The sequence below is a fragment of the Acromyrmex echinatior genome, chromosome 15 (assembly GCF_024713525.1).
Source record: "Acromyrmex echinatior isolate Ae372 chromosome 15, ASM2471352v2, whole genome shotgun sequence".
Lineage (NCBI taxonomy): Eukaryota > Metazoa > Arthropoda > Insecta > Hymenoptera > Formicidae > Acromyrmex > Acromyrmex echinatior.
Genome location: NC_141866.1, coordinates 5,599,273 through 5,620,523, shown reverse-complemented (window position 1 = coordinate 5,620,523; position 21,251 = coordinate 5,599,273). Strand labels below are relative to the sequence as shown.

The 21,251-nt window shown below is 34.5% G+C and overlaps 1 protein-coding gene across 1 annotated transcript; it reads left to right on the top strand.

Annotated features, from left to right (window-relative positions):
- The first annotated feature begins 1,201 nt into the window (after positions 1-1,201).
- Positions 1,202-21,129, top strand: LOC105151548 (protein amalgam). Its single transcript, XM_011065316.2, has 6 exons — positions 1,202-2,297; positions 6,690-6,859; positions 11,022-11,232; positions 14,465-14,592; positions 18,734-18,902; positions 19,113-21,129. The coding sequence occupies exons 1-6, from the start codon at positions 2,258-2,260 to the stop codon at positions 19,217-19,219; spliced, it is 825 nt and encodes a 274-aa protein (XP_011063618.1). The 5' UTR covers positions 1,202-2,257; the 3' UTR covers positions 19,220-21,129.
- The last annotated feature ends 122 nt before the right edge of the window (positions 21,130-21,251 follow it).

The following is a 21,251-nucleotide window of genomic DNA, read 5'->3' as shown; positions in this document are numbered from 1 at the left end:
TCCTTCGTCTTTAACGTATTCGCGGTTTAAGGAATTCGCAAGAAAAGATTGAAACGATATGAAATATTCTCTTTTCGTACAAGACCGACGGTATATTTTATTTTGTAAAAGAATTGAAAGAAAAAAAAACCAATATCAAGGTTACAGTTGTAAAGTACAGCATACGTAATTATTATCGTTCTTAACATCCCGCTAACTCATTTATAAGAGTTCCATTAATTACTGTGGCAAATTTGTATTAGCAGAAAATTAAAAACAAACAATTATATGAACGTTAATAAACTAGTTAATTAATAGCTAATAAAACAAACTTGAGATTAATTTGAAATGAGAAATATACAGAAGTATGCTGAAACTCAACAACAAATATACTGAAAAATTCAAAAGAGAAAGATATTTTGACTTTCGTATGCTTAATATTATACATATAATATTTCGATATAATGAAGAACATTTGCAACGTTTTATATAATTTTTAATAATTTCCATGCGCTCTTTTAATTCGTATTTTAACAATTTTTAATATTTAATTCTTTAAATATAATATTGGACAATTAAGTTTCTTTTCGAGGATATGAAATTTCCCATAGAAATAATAAAAGCAAAAGGGAAGAATAAAAAAACTGTATCAGTATACGTTATTTAAATTGTTATATTCTACGTCGGCGTCCTATCGCGCTCTCCTATTATTTATAAAACGGAGTGTAATAATACTGAGGAACAACAACGCGACATGTGTACATACGCATACAATTTCCATACGTTTCGAGATATTTCAATCGACTGGACCAACAATCGCAAACTCGACAAGAAATGACACCGAGATACGAAGGATAGAATGGGACGGAAGGGAAAAAAACACGAATGGATCTTATAGGATCCATTGCCAAGTTTAATCGGCGCCGTGGTATCTCGCGAGGGCGGTATTCGATTTTCAGATTCCCGGTTAGAGATGCTGTTGGATGCTGTGGCAACGAGAGCGAGAGAACGGGGGAAGGGAGGGGAGAGAGAAGAGAGAGAGAGAGAGAAAACGAGGAAAAGGGAAGAAGAGAGCAGGAGGGTGAGCGACGACGACGACGACGACGACGACGGCGGCGGCAACGACGACGACGATAAAACGAAGAGAGATACACGCTTGCGCCAGGGATATCACCCTCATCTCCTCGCACAGTGCACCCCTAGTGAGGGGACGAGAGAGCGGGGCGTGTGGCGAGGATAGATGGCAGGGCGTCTCTCCCGGGCCGCGCAGGGCCGCGCAAAGCCGCGTTGCACACGCACTGTCAGTTCTCTTCAGTTTCGCTCGGCAATCCGTGCAACGAGTTGACCCTTCGTTAGCCGGATCGGTCCGCTCGCGCCCACTCGCGCCTGCCGATTCAAGATCATCCCCTTTGCGAGAGAGAGGAACCACCACCACCACCACCGCGTGTCGATCGTCGTCGTACGACCGGCCGCTCGATCGGCGCCACGACGCGCCGGAGACACGCCTGTCGCCGACAGGAAACACAGTAGGAACCACAGTAGGAAACAGGATCGCGTGGTTCTTTGCGGCAACGCGGTTCATTCCTCCTGGAACGGGAAGCGTTGGCTTCCTGCCTCGTCGATGCCGAGCTTTGATCTCGTACCGGCAAATTAATCGGAGAATCAAATAGAGTGAAAAACAGACGGTGAAACGAATCAAGAGACTCGAGGGATATTATACCTCCGGAAGGACTAAAGAACACCGCTGATTTCCGTACTTTGAATGGCACGGCGAGCGATCAGCGACGATCAGCGAGTGACTTGACCGAGAGTGCGATAAGACAGGGAGAGAACAAAAGATTCGGAGGGATGCACGTATCACGCCCCGCCGGCGCTTTTCAATTACGCGAATCTAGATCACCGCGAGGCTGTTAGCGAATTAAGCGGGCTTGCGAGAGCGGACTTATGCGGGCTGAGCGCGAGATGAAAATAACGATCGTGCCGTCGCGATGAGAAATCGTGTTGGGATAGATTCGCAAGTCCGTAGGAGCGATGTAACGATGCCATGGAGCGTGGAGGCAAGAAAAACTGGAAACCGTCGATTTATCTGATAAACTCGTCCTGATTCCGCTCTCCGGTGCGCACGTTGCTGTCAATTTCGGCGTGCAAAATACGGAATTCGCGGCTCGTTTTACAACTGCGGCAAACGCCATCCCGTTCTATCGGAGGATCTATCGGAGATCGTGGCGCACGAGGAAGAAATCGACCGGCACTCCAAAACGACTATGAGAGATAAAAAATGAGGTGTCTAATCTTGACCCTCGGTCTGCTGGTTTCGGGTAAGTCGAATAAATCGCGTTCGGAAATCGCCTGACCGGTCGTGTCGTCAATCACCCGCACGTCGCCGACATCGACACGGCACACGCCAAATCTCTGCATCCGTCGTTGCGATTTCGAAGCGAAATCCGCATTTAGGCAAATACGCGGTAGTAAACATTCAACAGTCTCGAATAACGCGAATGATAAATTAATAAAATCGCGATATATTAATAAATATTGCGTAATATAATTTTGTTAATTTTGTCACGCAAATGAAATCGTTTCCGCTCGTTAGCCCCTATTATATTAATTCTGTTCGTGCAATTTGCATTGGTTTGAAAAACGTGCGAGGAATTTTCTTGGCTTTTAATAAGTTTCAGTTTTTTCGCGCACTCTTTCTTTCGCTTTTTACACACAGTTTCGGAGATAACCACAAGAAGGGATGAGCCGGAAACTCAAAGATTCATCATGCAGAAACTTAAACGTTTGAGATTCGTAATCGTACATTGTTAGTTTCACCTGAAAAATGTATTAATTGTGATAAAATTAACGGACGATCAATAAATTCCCTTAAATAACAATTTTAATTTGTAATTACGTGATAATTAAAAATAATGATCTTTCTTAAAAATATGCATTGCACTCCGTACAAATATTGCATTCCGAAAATATGCTTCGATGGTCATTCACCCGACAGACGGTTCTTGACCGTTGCGCCCACCGCGTATTTGCTCCAACATGTTTTCGGTTCGATTAATACGGGATGCGGCAAAATTAGATTTACGATTTTATATCAAAAATTAAGTACGAGTTAATCACTCCTTTTCTTTTCGAAATAGTTTAATGACGTTACGCGAAGCACGCACGAGCGGCATGTAAACCTTGTCTTTTTACTGTTTCGTGATACACGCTGAATATCTTATCCTTTTCACGTGAGAAGCCGAGCAATGTAATATTATGTACCCAGCCCGGTGGAGAATGCCAACGGTATATTACAGTGGGTTTAGTTAGCTTCCAAACTTAGTCTTAACTTTGTAATAACTTAGTATTAACATTAGCCTTGTCCAAAATACGGGTTTATGCAGCAATTAACCCGAAAGTCCCATGTACTGGTAATGTAATGAGACAAGCAATATCGTGACACAATTTTATGCCATAATTAATAAAAGAACACTTGAAAATGCGAGCGCAAACTTTAATTTCAGTATCCCGCAGTGTATGAAGTATAAGCTTTTTAATGTTCTTCTTTTGGCAAGCTTTAACTCTTTATGTCTTTGTAGATGTGAAATATCTGTTTATCATATTTCAATGTTACCGAGAAAGATATACGCTACACGTGTATTCTCCAATTCAATTTATATTTTCTGCAGGATTGTACTACAACGAAGATCGTAAAATTTTATTTCTATCGCTTCAATGGATTTAATGATTTCGGCCTTTAGCTTAACTTGGCCTTACTGTTCATTCAACAGTAAGCGGTACCATGGTGACCGCTATATTGAATTTTTATTCTTTAGACAGAAATTTCATCGACCTCCGAGCGCCATTTAATTGACTCTCATTCGCACAAAAATATTTATATGTAACTCTTGTTTTTCCGTTTTTACGGTACGACCGATACGAGAATTAATGATTTCAGAAATTAAAAAAATCAACATGATACACTTTTATTCACTTTTTTCCTATTAATAAATAGATAAATATTTATTGTATCTATTTCGTAGAAACAGAGAGAGAAAAAGGATAAAATCGAAAAAAATAAAATAAAATAAATTGCGATGCGCATATTATGAGATAACTTTTTGCATATAAATGAAAATACGAAATTTAAAACAGAATGGTAAACTGATATTTTTCACGCGCACGAAACAATCACGTCAAATAGTCGCAATTGAGTAAAAGTTCAAAAGTTAAAACCATTTGTAATGAGAGACTAGACTTGTATAAGTTGAGACTTCTTAAGACGATACGAACGTTCTTACCGCGTATCCAACATTGATGGTTTTTAGTTCTGGCTTAAGATTAAATTAGGATTGTATTTTAAGACTGCGTGGAACTGAGCAAACGCGCAATTAGTCGCTGCTACTACAAAATGAACTGAATATATACAGCAACTTGATAAGAAACAAGGAAAGAAATTAAATCCACTGTACATTGTTGTGAAAGTAACTGCAGAGCACAGAAGAAAATAGCCGAGAGGGTGGAAATTCTGATATGTATTTTAACCAAGGAGTATACGGGGACCGCGCAAATCCCACGGAAGCGCGGAGAGGTAAATATTTACTCGCGCAACTACCTGCATCCCTTTAAAGTTACCCTTTTGGAGCCACATTTATTTTTAACGTACGATTTTCCGACGGCAGTCTTATCAGATTCGAAGACTCCATTATCGATATCGCAAGCGAAATTTTCCCATTGCGCAAGAAAATGTGCACATGCTACACACCCTATATATTCCCATTTCTTGTATGCATATAATATCGTTTGTTACGTATAAAAAGTTCTTTCGCATTGTTATACATTTTCACTATTAATGGAAGTCAGAGGATATACTCATCTTCAAGTTGACACGTTCGTGTATAAACGGCTACATATATTTACGGAAAACATCCGACCAAAGTTACGAACTTTGCTGTGAACGGTGAACGATTCACGGCGTTAGGAAACTTGATAAACGGGTAATGGAGAGTTCACACTGTGTCGATTTACGATATGGCTATTTTATAGCTGTTTATGAATCTAATACGGGGACATCACGGAGTAATATTGAATTGAGATACAATTACATTTACAAATAAATGTTGAATATAGTAATTCGATGTTTCGTGCAAACGTGAATTTCCGTTCAGTGAAAAACAAATATGCATTGTTCAGGACATACATGGAATACTTTCGTAAACTTTATAAAATCTTCTGATGTCACGGAAGAGAGAAAGAGAGATATAAAAAGGGGGCATTTGAGAGGGCAAGGAGATAAGAGGAAGCTAAAAATACGAAAAGTGGTAGACAGCGTGTTCTCTTACGAAAGAAAGAATAAACGTTTTTATGGAAATTTGCACGCAAAATAATTTTCTCGAAGGAGAAAACGAGATAAAACCAAATTGATTATAAAACATCACGATAAAGAAACCAGAAGTTCCTGAATTATGCAAATGAAAGGTTTTGCGCGATTTAAATCTCAGAGACGCAAATAGCTAGTGGAACATTATTCGTCGTATAACTTGAATTTATTTTAAAAAAGATTTTAACTTTTTTTCCGGTTTTATTTGCTAAGGTATTCAATATTGAAGTTTGAGAAATTGTGGGAGAGATAGCAACCTCCGACATTTTCAATAAGAAGGGATCGACTTCAAGTTTAACAAGAAATAATGTTGCCAGAAATAATCTGCCAATTTCCTGCTAATTGTTAATATTAACAGATTCCGCAGAAAGATATAAATAGAAATAATGAACATACGATTTTCTAATGTACCATTTTTCCAATGATGTTAGTCGTAGATACTTTCAATCGGACATTCTCCGTCTCAAATAAATTCTTCTCCTTCCAGCCTTTAAGAAAGATGTCCTCATTGTTTTTAATTGCTACGATCTTGCAGGTCTAGCTTCTTTTTAGTTACAAAGAAAGAACCTTCTATTACAAAAATTCTTCCGACAATACCGCTAAAAAGTTATGAAAAAGATTTGATAAAAAAATAAAGCTTATTTTATTTTTAAATGTTATTTTAGGTTTATGATTTCATTTCATTGTAAAACATTTGCCAAAGAACCGAGAATAAATAGTAAATTATATTTATTATCGGTTTTTGCAGGTTTATCATATACGATCTCTAAAATTAATATGCAAAACTGTTATGTAAAACACGAATAATATGTATTTTCGTGTAACGCGTGCAACGTGTGTTTAATTTTATGTTATTTTGCAACAGAGAACTGGTAATAAGAATTAAAGAACACTGCTAGCCCGGGAATATAATACTTTTTTCTACGACCTAAACTACTACTTCGCGGGATGTGCTTTAATAAATCATTGTTATTTATTACGCGCTGCATATACTGCTCCAAGCGATACAGGGGAATCCACGAATGTCTGAAAAAGTTTTTAAAGAACTTTTGAAAAATAAAGGCGTCTTTTGAAACGTTTATCTCGGGAATTGTTCTTCTCTTTTTGTCGGGGAGTGTTACAGAGACACAGTATAATATCCCGATCCGAAGTTAATTCGCCTAATTGACTGGAAAACGAAACTTTTTATCGGTAACTCCAATGCGCTCGAATGGAACGGCGATAATATATCTTCTCGATCTTTTCAAGTGATGTAAATTACAACATTCCGCGCGATCCTTGCCGCGTTAAAGGATCTCATTCTAGGTTCACTAACAAAATAAGATACCTACAACATTGTGTTTGGTTAAAGTGCAAGGACCTACTCAATGCACGGCCGATCACAGGACACACGAGAATCGTGCATCCGAGCCGCTCGATCGAGGACCATACTTTGATGTTTCGGTCTCTCGCAACGTGACAGCCCTCGTCGGGAAAACAGCGACGCTGAATTGTCGAGTACGAAATTTAGGTGACAAAACGGTAAGTTAGTGAGATATCCTTCCTTTCTCGTTTCCGCAAAATTATTTATTTCTGTACAAAAAAAAAACATAACGCAACGATATATATTTCGAGTATTATTTCAATGCCAAGTACGCAGAGAGAAAAAATGGTTACATTCGTCATAATTTGCAAGTGAAGTAAATTTAGACCGATAGGAATAAATCAAATAAAAGAGAGAATCCTACTTTCCATCAAAGCGAATTTTGAATCGTAATTTAACTGTAATTTATAATCATTTTTAACATGCCAGTATGTATTTTTCTTTGATTGAACTATAAATATACAAATTGTCATTACATTCTAACAGTATAATAAAACGGGAGCTCCTAACCGTAATTATTTTACCATGCAATTATAGCGTACAAAACCAAACACTTCTCACAGTGTACGTGGTATGAATAAATACTTAGATAAAATTTATTTGAATTTCAATGTGTGGCTCGACCGTTTGAATCAATGCTACCTTTCTACATTAAACTCGGTAAAGAGATTAGGAATAAGGATGGAAGAGATGTAGCATAATAGCGTTCTGTAATATTCTAATAATGACTGAAGGTTTTCTAAAGTCAATGTAGTTTTATATTCTAATAACGTTATCTCGCTTATTATAATAACCAATAAAGTTTAATATAATACGATTTTAATAATATTAGCGTGAAATATAAGTAATGGTAAAGGGAACCGTTCTTGAAGTTTATTTTAAGCTCTTTAAGAGAAAATTTGAATGATGAGGCTTTAGAAAATACCTTTAGCACGCTGAACTAAGCCCATTCAATATCGAAGAGACGTACAATTTTAGTTTCGTAATATGCACGTAGTAGCTCCTCGCGAGTGCCACTTTTATCTCTGGTATATCGTGAAATCGACTGTCAGTGTTAAAAATATTTCTCACCAGCGATACTCTTACGCCGATACGGAAACTTTTACCAGAAATGGATCGACTCGAAACACTACAGCCTTAGTCGTAGTATTAAAAGCCTGTCTATTAGGTACGCAATATTTCTCGCATATACGTTGACTGATGTCTATCATGAATCCTTATATAGTATTTTTTAGAGTGAAATAAAACACGCGTGCGAGGCGATTAAAGTTGTCGTGGCGGATAAATATGTACGTACAGTTATTTGCGACATCGTGGTGCCATTTATAAAAGAAGTTTATGAATATATTACACACACACATACAGAGAGAGAGAGAGAGAGAGAGAGAGAGAGAGTCGAGAAAAGAATCGTGTGGCTATCGACGTTCCAAAACTTATACGAGTTACGAAATGCGGTTAGTTGCAAACTTGACTGCGCACAATTTCATATTCCTATGCCGTACGTTGTTTTTCGTCACATGTATAACAAAGTTGGCCCATCACAAGACACTTATTATGAAGAATAGGCAAGACTGCAATACTTCCTCCTTTTTTCTTCACGCCCGAGAGGAATTTCAGCAAAAAAAAAAAATGCACATTCCCCTCTGCATATCTTTCGTGTCTGAATTTTTGCTTGCGTTCCTATTTTGTTAACACCGTTTTTTATATTTCACCGGCAATCTGTCTCTTTGCTGCGTCCATGCGTAGGTAGTTGAATTACGTTTTCACAGAGCAATGTAAATTTTCCACGTTCCGACCTCATACGAAGGGCGTTAATTTTAATGGAAAACCTGTTATTTCAAATGACGAATTAATACGTAGATCGTATCTCGAAAATTCTGACATATAAAACTAAATGTGAGGAAAGGAAATACTTTTTTTTTTTTATGTTTTAACGGTAAAATTTGCAGTTTTGTGTGAACAGTCGAATTTTTTTTTTTAATATATATATATAAAACGCGCGCGCGCGCAATGTACATTTTCCACGTTCCTATGAAATTATATTAATTTCAGCGAAAAATTTATATTAATATTAGGATAGTAATAAAGGATTATAATATAACGTAATACAAGAATTTTTACGCATAAAATTAATTGTGGAAAAAGCTAGTTTTTCAATATCGTTCGGAGTACGTGTTGGGTTGTAACATTTTACTCTTTAAGATTTAAACGAGACATTTTGCTCAAAAGTATATAAATATTATATTTTCATACGTTATGATTATGATTATTGCATATATTATTATTATATGTCAGAGCGTACATCAGTTAATACATCAGAAAGGTACGTACGATGCACGTCGCTATCGAAAAATTGTGCACTTACGAACACTGTCATATTGGAAGTGAATGCACGTATTGACATTTTGAAAATGGAGTTCTGAAAGCTTAAGATTCTTTACTTGCGCGCGACTTTTCGCGTATAGTAGCCAATTGTACACGGTAATCACGATGGTGGAAAGGAAAGGAAGAGGAAAGTTCGGATTTTCCGATGGCTAGCTAAAGTATTCGAAAACGTACAAGTTTGACGTAAATTGATAAATCGATGTTTCCACTTTAGCTTGTAAGCATATATTCCGTTCGCGGAATCGTGCGTATATACACAAAGTCGTTCCTCCCGTGTATTTCGCACAATCGCGAGATTTCTAATGTTGCTGCACGGTAGGTAAATATAGGTCGACAAGCACGCGAGCAAATCCGTGTTATTGAGGCGGAACGACAAAGGGCGCTAAACTATTTTAATTACAGTCAGTGTAAGCTAAACTATGTGATATGATTGCTTTGTCCTACATATATCCATATTCGAAAATAATGTACTTGAAACATTTCGTTTGCTCTTACAAATAAAACGTAATTTTAAAAAAATATTTGTTCAAAAAACAGTTTTAATGTCATTTCGTTTAGCTTCGAGAAAGTATTTCATAATATGTACATCCGTAAACTGGTATTCATAGTTTTTATTTCAAGACTGTCTTAAATGTACGAATATCAAAAAATGGTTTTGCTGAAGTATGTCAAAATTTAGCTAAAATACACATCTGAAAATAATTTTGTTGTACCATTAAAATAATTATACATAGAACGTTTATAAACTTTAAGCTTCATGAGCAAGGCTACAAAAAGTTTTGACATTTCAACAACCAGCTCGAGTATCCTACATAATTGTTCTGATGATTTAACAAAATTATTTTCAAATTCCAACTAAATTCTATCTAACTAAATTTTTAGATATTTCAGCAAAATCATTCATTTCTTTCTATATCTTAAGATGTAAACATAGTTAGTTTATGATATTCTAAGATTATAGTTAGATGCAACAGAGAGATGGAATATGAATATCGGCTCTTATTTTGCAAAATAACCTCTTACTTTATGTTAATATTGGTTGTAAAAAAATTTTTGACGTTTTTCTTATGTAATCGTATTTTCTAAAATTTCCGATTGGATTCGATATTAATATTTAATCATGTCCTTCTAACAAGCGCTGAAGTACGATTGTCGGATCTTGAAAAAATGATTTCAACTTGCGTTTTCCAGTATAGAGGTATTTTTGTGAACTGGAAGCAAAAATGCAATCGTATGGCTGTTCCATTCTCTCTATTAAAACTAAAATCGAATATGCGCTTTTCATTAGCACTAGATCGTAACTGCGCGTCACATGAACAAAAGCCACGCTACCGTCCTTCTGCCTGTACCTCTTCCCCTTTTCATATCAGCTTCAGTACGCCAAGCACGCGTACAAAACTCAATGAAGCCGTTTTTATGGGAGAATACGCATTTTTATTCTACGTGTTCGGCATTTCACATTTCCGCTAATATAATATCGCTCAAAAGCACGCTGCGTTTATGTAAATCAATCACGTCGATCCATTTCTACACGGCGAAGAAACGTAAGGACACGATCTGTCGAATGTTATCGATAAAAAGATAAAATGTAAAAGGAACATAAAAGTGAGAGACCGAATTACATTTCGAGAGATTGGGAATTTAAATTAATACTTTATATTTTTGGCGAAAAGTCTCGCGCGTCACCGATATGCGTGCAGAAAAAAAAAACGAGCGACACGTTTTATTGTCAGATGGGCGTAAGAATCATTTTTACACGTCCGCGGTATCGAAATCCGCTTAAATTATACCGGCTGCAATATCCCTTGATCGAATCCCTGTGAACGTTTATTCTACCGTGCGGACTCAGCTGCACGCTGCACGGATCCGCGCGAATTGCGGGGATCTCTGCGGACGTGAAGTGGATGAGGAACGTGTGTTTCTTTTTTCTTGTAGGTGTCATGGGTGAGACACAGGGATATCCATCTTCTCACCGTGGGCGTCGAGACGTACACGTCGGACCAGAGATTCGTTGCGTCGCATTTTCCTCACACGGAGGACTGGACGCTACAAGTGAAATACCCCCAACGACGAGATTCTGGCACATACGAGTGTCAAGTGTCTACGACGCCACCCATAGGTCATTCCATGCTCCTCTCCGTCGTCGGTTAGTTTTCTTTTCTTCTTCTTCTTTTTTTTTTATGTCTTTCGCTTTGCTTCTTCAGTATACGGACCACCGGGAACCACTGATTTCGCCACGACGCGGAAATTCACGCTGTATCTATTTGCCGCCGGAAGCTTAATGTGCACCGCACGTGCATCGCGATATACCCGCGGCATTTGCCGCACCACGGACCCGCTGATTTACTGCATGACTTAATTCACGTGGAGTTGCTCAATGAGACACGCGACCTAAAGTGTTTTACCATCGCTTTGTCTCCCCGCGATCCGCTCACGCTGACGTTATCGGTGAATTTGACCGGAAGAATCAAATTACATATCAGAAAGATATAGTCGAGAAATGTAATATTTATGAAATTGGGATATCGACTTTTCTCTTTCCTATCTTAAGATTTTTATGAAGCTCGCTGAAGTTCGCGCGGACTTGATCCCACAGACAGACTGCAATCTCCGTGAACTCCGCGAATTATAAATTTCTATCATTATGCATGCTTGTTCGTTTCGCGGATAGTGACTTTAATCAGCATCATAATTTTAAACTTAAAATTAACTTGATATTAATAATCTGGTATTAATATCACAGTCTCCTTTCATTTCGAAATTTATATAGAAATTAATCTGGTGGTTTTCAATACTATGCCGAAACTATCTCAGATAAAAGTGGATTATTATATAATCATGATAAACTCTCTTTTGCTGTAGATATAGCATTTAACACGCGGTGAAAAAAACAAATAAAGCAGGAAAAGAAATACTAATAATTAAAAATAATTAATTGAGATATTAACTTTTCAGTTGTAATGCATTAATAATGATCAATTTGTTATCGTTCGAAACATCTCATACTGTGTGCTTGTTTATTCAATAATGTCAATGTTTCTAAATGTAGTAATGACAAACGATAGGTAAACAATTATCAAATGTAATTTGCTTAATGGAATTATAATTTGTCATTAATTACATGGCTTTTCAATTTATCTTAATTCTTGAGTCCTCGTTTGTTAAAACTATTATAATTTTTTAATTAACGTCCATGAATTAAATATTATAGCAAAATAATTAGAAAATTCCTAAAAAAATAATGAGAACATATCAGAAAAAGATTATTTAATAAATATGCTCAGTATGTATAATTTTTATATCTCTTTTATTATGGTTTAAATTCATTGCAAGCTTTTACTACCTTTGTTATCCCAGTTTTGTTTTAGATAAAAAAAAATATCACAAAGAAAACAAAAGGTCAATAGATGATGCAATAACAAATTTAATTGGAGGTATTAAATTCTTTGTGAATATGCAATATTACCTGTCTTTTTATCATGAATTAGCTTTTTCCTTTGTAATTTTTATGAAGTTCCCATTTACCAAATAAAATGTAATTTTCACTAATTTAAAATTTTATGAAAATATAAAATTTGAGATGTCTATCATATAATTATTCTTGCGCGAGGATAAAATGTAAAATCCCTTTTACAAACTGTTATTATAGTTAAAATAAAATTAATATAGCTAGTAAATCACTTGCCCCTCGTTATTTTGACGTTGTATCATTACATGATCAAAAATATGTTTAGATGACGTATGTATTGAAAAGTAACCAATGTCATAGATTAATTAACGTCATTATATGTTATAAAGAAGTTATTTTATGAATTCAATTAATTAATTAATTTCCATTTAACGAAATATTTTAATTATCATTTATTTAATGTAAACATTAAATAAATGATAATTAAAAAGCAAATTGATATATGATTTATGCTACTTATTACATAAAAATACAAACGTATATTGTAATGTATATAAATAAATCCAATACATTTCCAACAAATACATAGATATATAACTATAAAATTGCTGTAATAAAACAGAAGATAATAAGTAGAACATCTTTATTACATATGTAATATTTATATTATATAATATTGTAATTATATTAATAGATTTTGACATATATAACTTTTAGGAATTAGATAAAATGACGTATAATATATTATGGGATTTTTTATTATTTGATGTTAATGTTCAATTTTTTGTTAAAATAACGAATTTCTTAGCTGGAATCCTTTAAGATGTATTTGTAAAAGACAAAAATTATTTATTTTCTTCTCATAGAATTCTATGAATTTTTTCAGAATGTTTTATCAATTTTTTAATATTGCATTTTCTTATTTTTGCCACCATGAGAAAATATGGTATTAAAAAATTCTGAAAAAATTTTGGGAACTTTATAAGAAGAAAATAAACAATTTTTATCTCTTGCTGTTTTTCTGTAAAGTTGATAGTATTTGAGTAAAAAATTATTGAAAACCAATATTTAACTTTAATTTTTAATAATTAATATCTCGTTAACCATTGCAAAATGGTAGAGGACTTTTTGACTCAGTTTAGTCCGCTCTATGTACACAAAACCGATTGGCCAAAACTTATGGAACACTCTGTGTACACACATACACACACACACACACACACATGTTTTTCATCAGGAAAGATAAAAATTATATATCTATAAACATGTATAATTTGAGGATAATGTTCTTTAATTTATAATATAAATCTCTATATGATCTAAATTCAAACTAAATTTAGGATTGAAATGCTGACTGAATTTCCGTCACACAGATTTACAAGCCGTGTTTATAAATTCCATCCGTGTCTAATTCCATCCGTTGATGTAACGATGTGTTTTATAAATGTTAATATTAATATAAACTTATGAATTATTAATATTAAACATTAATATTAATTACATTAATATTGAATTTCCATACAAGATATCCAGTTGAATCTTCTTATTAATAAAAGCTAGTATTAATATTAATTAAATTAAAATAAAAATAGATGTAATTAAAATAGTTAAAGTAATTAATGATTCCATTAATATTAAATTTCTACATAAGATTTCGATCTAATTTTTTTTTAATGATTGAATAATGTGATTTTTTAATTCCTTCAGACCTAATTTTACCGAAGCTTTGTTAAAAAAAATTTTTTTTAATCCAAGGGCACTTTAATAAATAATTCATAAATTAATTTTTTTTTTCAAAATTTTGACTATTTTTCCAACATGTTATTATCAGATCTCAGATGATGTCGATGGAATTAAATAATTTCAACTAATAATCAAATTTGATACATATATATATTACAGTGTACACAAGGTCTGAACGGATTAATATTCTATGTTACATGTTATATTCTCTGGTTCTTATTCATAGAGCCAGTGACGATAATCATCGGAGAACCAGAAATGTACATAAACAAGGATAGCACTATGAACTTGACCTGCGTCGTGCGACATAGTCCTGAGCCACCCTTGGTTATTTACTGGACTCACGATCATGAGGTACGTTACTATCAAGTTATGAAAATAGATTCATTTGATGAAAATGAAAGTAAGAAAGAGAAGGAGTTCCAGCAAATTAATTTTCGATCGTCATCCCCAACTAGGGCACAAAAGACGCGTAAAAGACGGTAACTTAAATCCACTGTTCTCTTCGTTCTACCATAATTCTTTGTCTTCTCCCATTCAACTTACGCTCACACTCGATCTACTCCGTTCTCACTCTATCATGCGACCCGTTTTAAGCAAGTTTTTAAATCTAAGATTCTAAGTTTGTTGAAGAGAAAGAGAAAGAGAAGGAGGAGGAAAAACTTTTAATTTTAATATTACCTGTTCGAAGCGTTTCTCCTTGTTGAATTTTTAAATGTACGAACACCGCGGAAACTCCGTCTCATTTCTCAACTTCAAAACCTATCTCCTCCTATCCCCCACCTTTCATCCCTTTCCCTTTGCAGCGTAAAGTTTTTTCTAGTGTGCTTTGCCAACCCTGGTCGCATTATACAACATCTATTTCCACGACCGTGTTTCTGTCTCTGTACCTCGCGGGCTTCTCTACTTAAGTCTTATATTCTTACTTTCGAACTCCACCGACAGTTCATCGCATTAACTCTCTCGTCGTTCTCGCGGTATCTTCCCGTTTCGTAATGTTACTAGCCAATATTACGCACTGTATCTTCATTTCTCGTTATTACCTTTTCTCAGTTCACTTGGTCGACATTTCTTCGCAATTTACAGCACCGTTTTAAGATAAACGTGTTGCCTATAATTTAATTATTATAATTTGTTGCCAATTCTCTTATTCAGTCCTTGACGTTTACCACCAAACTTGTTTAACATTATTTATTTTATATTATAAATAAATTATTCACTTATATTATTATTAATATTTATCTATAATTAATATTTTATAAACCTGATTATTTTTATCTGCTCTCGTTTTTATGTTTCCTTGCGATTTCTTTTGGCCTCTTCCTCCACACACGAATGGATTTATTTTCCATCCTTTCACTGGCTATCTTTTCTCTTTCACCTTTTCCTCTCATTTGAGGATTTTCTTTTCGCAATCCGATTTTTGCAATCCATGCGGGTCCAAGTCCTTTTTCCAACCGTCTGTCACTTTATTTCTTAGTCTATCTTCCTGAATTTGACTTTTTTTTTTTTTTCCAAAGATCTATCTGTTCTGTCGCCCTCGATCCCATAAGCTTCCGCATCGCGTACGCGTAGAGATTTCCCTTCGTACTTGTTCCGTCTCATCATTCGCTTTCTATCCCGTCCCGACACTATTGCATCCGTGCTAGCCAATCCTGCCTCGATATTCCGTAGCCTCGAGTGAAAAATTTGACATGCAGTATTTCCTACTGGCCCCATATTTTCCATCTGTCTCGTCGCACGCATTCCTTCCATGACCTAGTTAACCTTGCCGTTCGTTGGGAGAATTATGCATGTTGAGATATGCAGTATGTAGCATAAATATCGGTAAACGCGCAATCATGCTACCGCCATCTCGTTGGTACAATTGATTTTGGACATTAGTGTGTGTTAACTTTACGCGTAATTACATGCTACATTGTTTGCCATTATATAGTATGTTATAATTGCGAATAAAATTAAAATACGTGTACATATACGTGTCAAAGTGCAACGAAGCCTTGATAATTCACAAGGAAATAAAATTACCGCGATAACCTGCGGAGTAGTGATGTTCAATTGCGAGTTTCCGCTCGCAGCAATCTCCTCTTCCTCCCCATCGATCCAAGCAATCAGTATTATCCACAGTATAATCCGTTTTGTGTATCCTCATTATAAAAAAACTTACATAAGATCGCTTTGAAAAAGTTACATGACAGAAAAAAAAAAACTTTAATTTGAATTATTATTTGACTTCAGATTCTTTAGACAAACATTTCAATTTCGAAAGTATCATACCGGAGTTTATCAGGTCTGAAAAATTCTATAGGCACAGAGATTATTGTGGAATAAAATAAAATATTATACGAATTTTTCGAAATAATCTTCTGAAAGGGTGCATATTTTGTAACTCGAAAACAAATTCGTGTACGGGATTAAATTCATGCTTATTTTTTTATAGATATTATAAAATATTTATTCATTGAAAATAATAATTATAACCGTATACCGCATGGATAAAAAGAAAGATATTGTGTTAACAGAATCACGTATGCTGAAACAGAAAAATAAACATTATATTTGAGAGCTAAAAACATGAATATTAATGTCAATTACTAAGTATTACCAATTTGATATTTTGCACTTTCAGAATTTTAGACATTTTGTGGCCCGCCAACAGCATTTAGCCGTCGTGCCATTGTTACATTGGAATTCGCTGACGGCATGTAACCGTAGTAACGGCATGTAAATGCTGATGTATGTTGGATCGGTTTATGAAATGAGAATATGTTAATATTATGTGTTAAACACTAAAACTTTCATTAAATAAAAGTTTAATGGAAGTTATATGTGCTGCTGTTTCTCGTTTCTAAATATTTTTAAGAGATACGAAAAATCTCTAAACGCGAAAAGCTGTTTAAAAAAATGCTTCTTCAGTTATTCCGACGAAACGATAATAAAATATATTTACATACAAATAATAGTATTTAAAACATGCATATGTATATATACTTACATATACTTACATAAATACTGATAGAATACAGGAATGTGTATGTACATTGATATTTAAAATAATTATTTGAACAGTTATTAATTCCGCTCATATCGAAACTTCATTAAATATAGAGGGTTTGTTTCATAATTGACTTTTCATTTTGATTCAGAAAAAACTCACTCGGGCTATATCTGATTTGTATGGCAAAGGAAAACGCAAATAAAATATTTTGTTTTCGTTCTGACTAAAAGCAAATGAAATATTTTTCGTTTTCGGTCTCTGATATAGGGAATGCACACACGATCTTTGAAATTTTTACATGAAATATGCGACACTAGACAGAATTTTTGATACCTCAAATCGTTTTAGAGATATTCGTATATTACATTTTTCGCGAATCCGAATGGATACATGAATCACTATTTGTTTAATATTGAAGTCGCAAGTGGCAATCTATTGTAGATTCTCGATAAATATGCATTACGTGAATACATGCTGTTGCGGATAATACAGGATTCGTCGCAAAATGTAATAAGCATGCAGCATGATTCAATCAAAATCCATTTCTATCACGAACGTGAGAAGAATAAAAAGCTGTTGCTTAAATTTAAGAGGCAGAATGAATAAGTGATGTGGACAGAAATTAAAACGACAATAGGAGCGGATAAAGAAATTGTCGTATACTGAAACGCGGAAACGATGCTCAACTGTAAGAAAGAAAATAACGCAAAAACAACATTTAGTTATAAAACCTACGACATATCCTGAATTGTAGTTGTATTTTCGGATTTGTAGTACTTCTCCGCCGTGTGCATCTCTCCGAAAGTTTTTGAAATCCATTCTGCAACAGAGTGACATACGATTCGTTTATTTTGGAAGTGTTGTAAGTTCAGCTTTGAAACATTATGAGTTTCAGCGGAATACAGACATAAACTGATAACTGCTATATCGGTTTCACCAAAAGTTTTCAAAACTAGACTCCCACCAGTTTACAAACTGGGAAACACGATCGAGCTGGAACGAAGGAAAGCTACCGTTTTTAATCCGCGTACGAAATACAAAAAAAAAACATAGATACGATAACACACGCCACTGACTATGTGTAAAAAAAAGCGTACGTTTATTTAAGTAAATTAAAAGAGAATTAAAAGTTTCTCGATAAAATACTAACTCTAAACTGCAATTGTATCCCGATGCGTTTTACGAGACACTACTGAAACACGAAATTAATTCCATAAAGTCTTTCATATGGAGAATGACGGAATTAAAGATTTATCTCACGTCTCTCGCATTTACGTTTAAAACGAAAAGGATTCTGCTACTTTTTTTTTTCGTTCCTCTCTTCTGCGAAGCATCACCGATCACCGATGTTCACGATTGAGCTTTTTTTTCCGACGGAAGATTAATTAATCATCCATTAATTGATCTCTTCGTTGGTTTGTCGGACACTATTGTATAAGCGTTACAGGAAGAGATTTAATTAGAATAACATTTTTTTCCGGAACCTGCATGTGACAGGTGATCAATTATGACAGTCCGAGAGGCGGGGTATCGGTTATCACGGAGAAGGGCGAGGTTACGACGTCATACCTTTTAATTCAACGTGCTCAACCGGCAGACAGCGGACAATACACCTGCCATCCCAGTAATGCTAATACAAAGACAGTCTTAGTACATGTACTTAATGGTATGTATACTTCTTAATCTTATAACGCACCTGCTGTTACGTTGTTACAACGTCTGTATGGCGGCTTAATGTACCTAATAGCGATCTTTATGCGCTATTCAGCCTCGATTATCCGGTATATTGCGAGAAAATAAATATTACCTCGCGAAGCCGCTCTCCATTAAGAAAAAGAAAGAAGAAAAAGGAGAATATTAATCTTTCGCTTTACAGGGGAACATCCAGCTGCGATGCAGCACGGCGGACAGCTCAGATTAGCCAATTTACCTTTTGTAATGATCTCGACGACGCTTTTGACCTTCTTGAATCATCCATATTAGATGTAGAGCTGGACCATCGTAAACGTTAGTTAGATACATTTCTTTCAATTTTTCTTTCGCACTTCAACCGTTTGATTTTTCCTCTCACGCAACACTCTACGCAACTCGTATGAATAAACGATCGATAAAATAAACTATACAAGTTCGAGAGTTTTTCAGCGCGATAACATGATATATATTGTACAATTGTTGTTTGAGTACATTGTTACTATTGTTATTTACTATAATTTATTGTTATTAAATTTTGTTTCTATTGAAAGATAGCCTTTATATAAGTAACATAGTCGTCAATCAAATTAATCTTTATACCTTGCGCGAGAATTATTAGATATCCTTTATGAAACTGCACAACGTCGCCTACGTATTGTCTACGTCAATAAGCGTACTTTGCGAAGGTCTATAGGCGAATATAAATGGGCGAGAGAGAATCGTACCTTGGAACAGAAAAGCATCGTAATGTACTAAAAGAAATATAAGAACAAAACTTTGAAAGCGACGAACCGAAGACAAAAGCGACAAAACGGTCTCGTAGGAAGAAATAAAAAAAAAAGACGAAATTTGTGTTGATGCTAAAGTATTGTAAATGTGCGATTTAGGGCGAAGACAGGGTAACGAAAATCGAATACATTTGCGAAAATATTTGCTGATTACTTAATTTGGAAAGCTCAGATCCGAGCAACACATAACGTTACATCTATTTTGCTTTACCACATTTTACAAGACAATACGTTGCACTTGCCAAAAAAAAAACTACGTACATGTTACTGTTACAAGAATAATTTAGATTTTAACATAGAGAGATGCATGTTAAAATCTATTATTATGTTGTGAGGGAAGAAAAAAAACCACGTATAAAAAAAATATATATATATATACATAAAATACACTGTAAAGCCGCTAAATGGAAATATTCGATGATGTATGAATGAGCGTGTCACGTTGGGTATGGCTGGAATCATCCGCACAAACGTATAAGTTTTTGAGAGAAAATTGTTCTTTAACGAATAATCATCCTCAATACAAAAAGAATTCCGATAAATTTGACGCACTCAAATGAAAGAATGCGCTTCAGTAACCATCAAATGTTATATCGTAATTACATTAAATTTCTATTCGTTGATTCGATTTATCAATCGTTAGCGCTTTATTTGATATTGAAACCAATTTCTTTGACGAGGATCTATATTTCCTCGAATGATTGTTACAGACTTGTAAATGATGGCGATAATTATAAAAAATACTATCATTATAATAGTTGATATCTATTGCTCAGATTATAACACTCAAGGTTTTAAAACTTTATCTTTCAATCCTTATTTACTGTACGAATATTGATGTAATATGACTTTACTTTATATATTTAATGTATTACTTTTAATATATTACATTACACAAAAAAGCTTATCATGAAGATTGATTCTAATATTTATTCAAAAAGAAAACCAAAACAATTTAGATTAATCCTAGATATACACATTGGAGTCCAACCATCGAGATTTTTTCGTGTTTCCTTTTTCTTTTTTTTCAACCCGTATCTCTTGGAGTTCCTTCATTCTATCGATTTTTATAAATTATGGGCCTGTTCCTTGATTCATCGATTGAAAAAAAATTTAAGTGTTACAAATTAATTGTTACATTAAGTGTGTATCTAGGATTAATGTTAGATTGTGCGTCTTGAAAATTTTAATTACTTAACGAGTTAAACAAATGATTTCAGATTTATGGCATCTTGTTCTCAGGATTCATACTTGTATATCATAGTCGTTCTACAAATTAGGATGTGTATATCGTGCGTGGCCGAAATTGTGTAGGCAATTTGAGACTGTCGACTACTTTTTGATTTAATGAGTCTATTAAGTAATATCTAATATTTGTTATTGTCGTGCAAATAAATCAATTATGATTAAATATATCAATCGTATGTCATTTAAGGTTTCGTTCTTTGAGTATAAACGATATTATATTCGAAAAATAATTTTATAGATTTATTAATATTTTTTTTTAATTTTAGAAATAAACTACAAAATTGGAT